Source organism: Opisthorchis viverrini, assembly GCF_000715545.1.
Source record: "Opisthorchis viverrini unplaced genomic scaffold opera_v5_150, whole genome shotgun sequence".
Classification (NCBI taxonomy): Eukaryota; Metazoa; Platyhelminthes; class Trematoda; order Opisthorchiida; family Opisthorchiidae; genus Opisthorchis; species Opisthorchis viverrini.
In genome coordinates this window covers 441,503-444,965 of record NW_008751806.1, presented here as the reverse complement: position 1 = coordinate 444,965, position 3,463 = coordinate 441,503, and the positions used below count along the sequence as shown (strand labels likewise).

Here is a 3,463-nt window from a genome sequence, read left to right as displayed (position 1 = left end):
CACTCATTCGGTGCAATCATTTCCGATTATTAGAGAGAAACTTCCCGATGGGCAGAACATCAAAAAACTCCTCAATCGCACATAGTAGCATGCATTTCGTCAATGTAATTAAGTCCTCAGTGTGGCCATCCAACGAAAGAATAACTTCCAAAAGTTATCAGTCCACTAGAAAGCCGTAATGATGACGGCCTTGCACAGAAATCCCAGGCGTGCATTACTGTCATTCAGTCTAAACGAGCCTGTGCAGCATGGGAGGGCGAAGCATTTCAGTACGACTGGATCACCTCTCTTATTCGAACGTCTTCCATAGAAAGGTTCAGGACCACCAACATGGGATGAGCTTATTGTATTCGGCCTCTAAAATGCTTGCTGTCCCCTTCATGAAATCTTCGCCGGACAAGGGCACGCTCGCAACAGATCAAACCATGAAGGTATCGGTCCAGGGAAAGCTAACACCCATCAATTTTTCGATTGGCACCGGGGATGGAAAGACACAAATAACTACTCCATAAAATTTTGGACGGCGTTCGATTCCCTGAACCCATAAGCACTTCGGAATACATTAAAATCGGACCGTAACCCTACTAGGTTCCTAAGGTTGTTGAGAACTTACCGCGAGACCGTAAGAGTAGGTTTTCGTATATTCGTTGGAGGGTTGGCTTGTTGCCTCAGGTTCAAAAGGGCTGTCCACCATCATATACGGTGTTCAGCTTTTTGGTTGACTGAATAATCCACCAAGCTATCAACAAACACTTTGTGGTGGACGCTGGACAAAACGTATCGATCGCGGACCTTGAATTTTCGGAAGACAGCTGTCATTGCTGCAGATAACCATAGTTTAAAGTAGGTCTGAGTAGCATGACAGATGCGCGCCGTAGTAAGTCGCAAAATGGAGATTTTTGACCAATCGTGTTCGAGGGACATTCATCAGCCTTCACCCTAGCGAATCATTTACTAGATGACTCTATTAATTTTATCAGTTCAACTCGACTATTCTCCTCAATGGACATGCAAAGGGCGGAGGTTTTACCTCGCTTGGAAGAAACCCGACGGGTGACCCTTAAAGTGAAGCGTTTACTATGGCTTGGAAAAGAAATCGGTCTTAAAAATGTGGTTTAATTGTGAGTCTGCAGTCCGATCTGAGTAGCATGACAGATGCGCGCCGTAGTAAGTTGCAAAATGGAGATTTTTGACCAATCGTGTTCGAGGGACATTCTCGGGGTATCTCATTTTGAATGGAGATGTTTACCGTCGGTGTTCGCATTGTTCGAATCGCAGCTAATCCAAAGACGTTAAGTTCGAAGGCTTAGATACGTTCTTATTCATCGTCAAAGCTGTTCCTGAAATAAAATCGCGTCAAGAAAACATCAGCCAGCTGGTCGACCGAAAATTCGGATCGACGAAGCTTAATCTGGTGTTAAAGGGCTGAACCCACAGGTCGTTCACGGCACAGACTCGAGGCGCGAATTTGCTGACCGGAACTCTCGTGGTTCGAACCCACTCCGGGTATCTCGACTGCTAGTGTTTAGATTTGGGCAAACTGGCCGTATCTCAGCCCTCACGCTATCTGCCGGTGGCGTGATAGCTAACCATCCGAGAATGTTATTGCTGAATGATGGTAATTATATCACTATACGGGCGCACACTATCTGAAGCAATATTAAATGGGTATCTGCGAGGGCCTCGACAAAGGTTTCCACTTCTGGGAAGGTGCAACCCTTGAACCGACCAAAGCAAATGAAATCAAGGGTAACGTTCATCGTTCTAATTTTACCGGTTACGTAACTATGTACTTCACCCAGCGACATGCTGGCAGTTTGTGCACACATGACAAGCGCACCAAGCTCCAATTTCCAGTTCTGTTTGACAATCTCAGGTGTTCTGCGTTCGTACTTTGTTCTGTTGACACTGTACACCCCGTGCTCAATCAATCCCGGTCATAATCACTCAGTAATTAACTAACGGCAAGGTCACGAAACTTGAAGTATTTGACGGTTTTTAAAGTATTACAAACTTTGGTCTGGAAAGTTGCCTCCAACAAGTAACATCGCATGCCTGTGAAAAACTCGGTGGTTAGATGTTTTCATCTATTGTGCTCAGTCCCAAATCTCTCTTCGAAATGAACAATAAAGTCTAAAGGTAGCTATTACATAACAAACTGTAAACATCCGACTGAGTTTGAGCATCGGGCTACTTACAGGTCCCATGTTGGTTTACGCAAAAGCGTTGAGTTTAAAGCAGCTTCTCACTCGCCATACCTTGTGCCCAAAAGTACATCACAATATGTTCATCGGCCTCGCATCCAACAGGGGACAAGCAGATCTGGACTAGACAAGCGCAACTTGGCGACGATACCAGTAATCATGAGCCAATATGAAACATCAAGAGTCTACCGGACAACAAGGTTCAAGTCTTTCATCAGAGAATTCAAAGAACAATGGATACAATTGCGGTGCAGCACACTCACCATATCCTTCACCCTAACACGTCCTCGTCCAAAAACTATGGAATTCGGTGGAGTGGCCGCGGGTAAGCAGAACGCAAACGACGTTGCGACGGTCGTCGGAAGGGTGAGCAGAAATGGATGTATTCGCATGCTTTCCGACTGAAGGGAAATAGAGTGTAAGAGGGAGCTTTACATGCAGCATTAAGCCATAAGGTAGTCACGTCATCTGAACTAGGCTCTGAACAAAATGCAATAAAAAAGGACAGTCTTAACCATTAAATACAGGGTGTCTTATAATAAACGCAAAATTTGATTGGATTAATATACGTAGTCAATCAAAGAAAAAAAAACAAAATTTATTATTTTTAGTAGTCACATTAAGAAGGTTTTGTGTGCAAGTGTTGAAATTTTTTGTTTACAAAAGATGTCAGTACGCCTATTGAAATGGTGAAACCCTATTATTCCCTTGATGAAAGCGCCACCGCTGCACTGCGTGGTTACAAAACCAAACATATTCTCATCAAAGATCCTTTCACCGTGTCGACCATTACACGCTTGATTGCGAAACTTGAGTCCACTGGATCTGTATTGGACTTTCCTGGCAAAGGGAGAAAGTCTCTAAGTGATGAAAGAGCACCCATTGTACAGAATGCCGTCGAGCAACTTCAGTCTTAGAGCACCATGGCATCTTCGTCAAGAACTCAATTGACCTGCATTCCCCGCACCAGCGTGCATCGTATTATGGAACGCCACCTTCATCTCTACCCGTATCATTTCACTTTATTACAAAACATCACAAAAGAGGATAAGGAGCAACGTGTCACGTTTGCTAGCTGGCTGCTGGACAGTGAAGAAATCGTTCCCAACATTTTATGGAGCGATGAAGCAAAGTTTTCTGTGTATGGCATAATAAAAGAGCAAAATTGCGTAATATGGCTCCGTAAAGCTCCTCACGAGTACCTCACCCATAATCTCCATTCCCATCATCTCTGTGTGTGGATGGGATTCTCCTCAAAG

The 3,463-nt window shown here is 44.3% G+C and overlaps 1 protein-coding gene across 1 annotated transcript in view; it reads right to left on the bottom strand.

Moving 5' to 3' along the window:
* T265_06878 (hypothetical protein) overlaps positions 1-3,463 on the bottom strand; it is a gene marked incomplete at both ends in the record, with an annotated part of 39,587 nt that overhangs the window by 3,634 nt on the left and 32,490 nt on the right. The window contains one exon of the mRNA XM_009172266.1: positions 2,468-2,605. Within this exon, the coding sequence (XP_009170530.1) occupies positions 2,468-2,605 (138 nt within the window). The remainder of the gene's footprint in view (positions 1-2,467; positions 2,606-3,463) is intronic.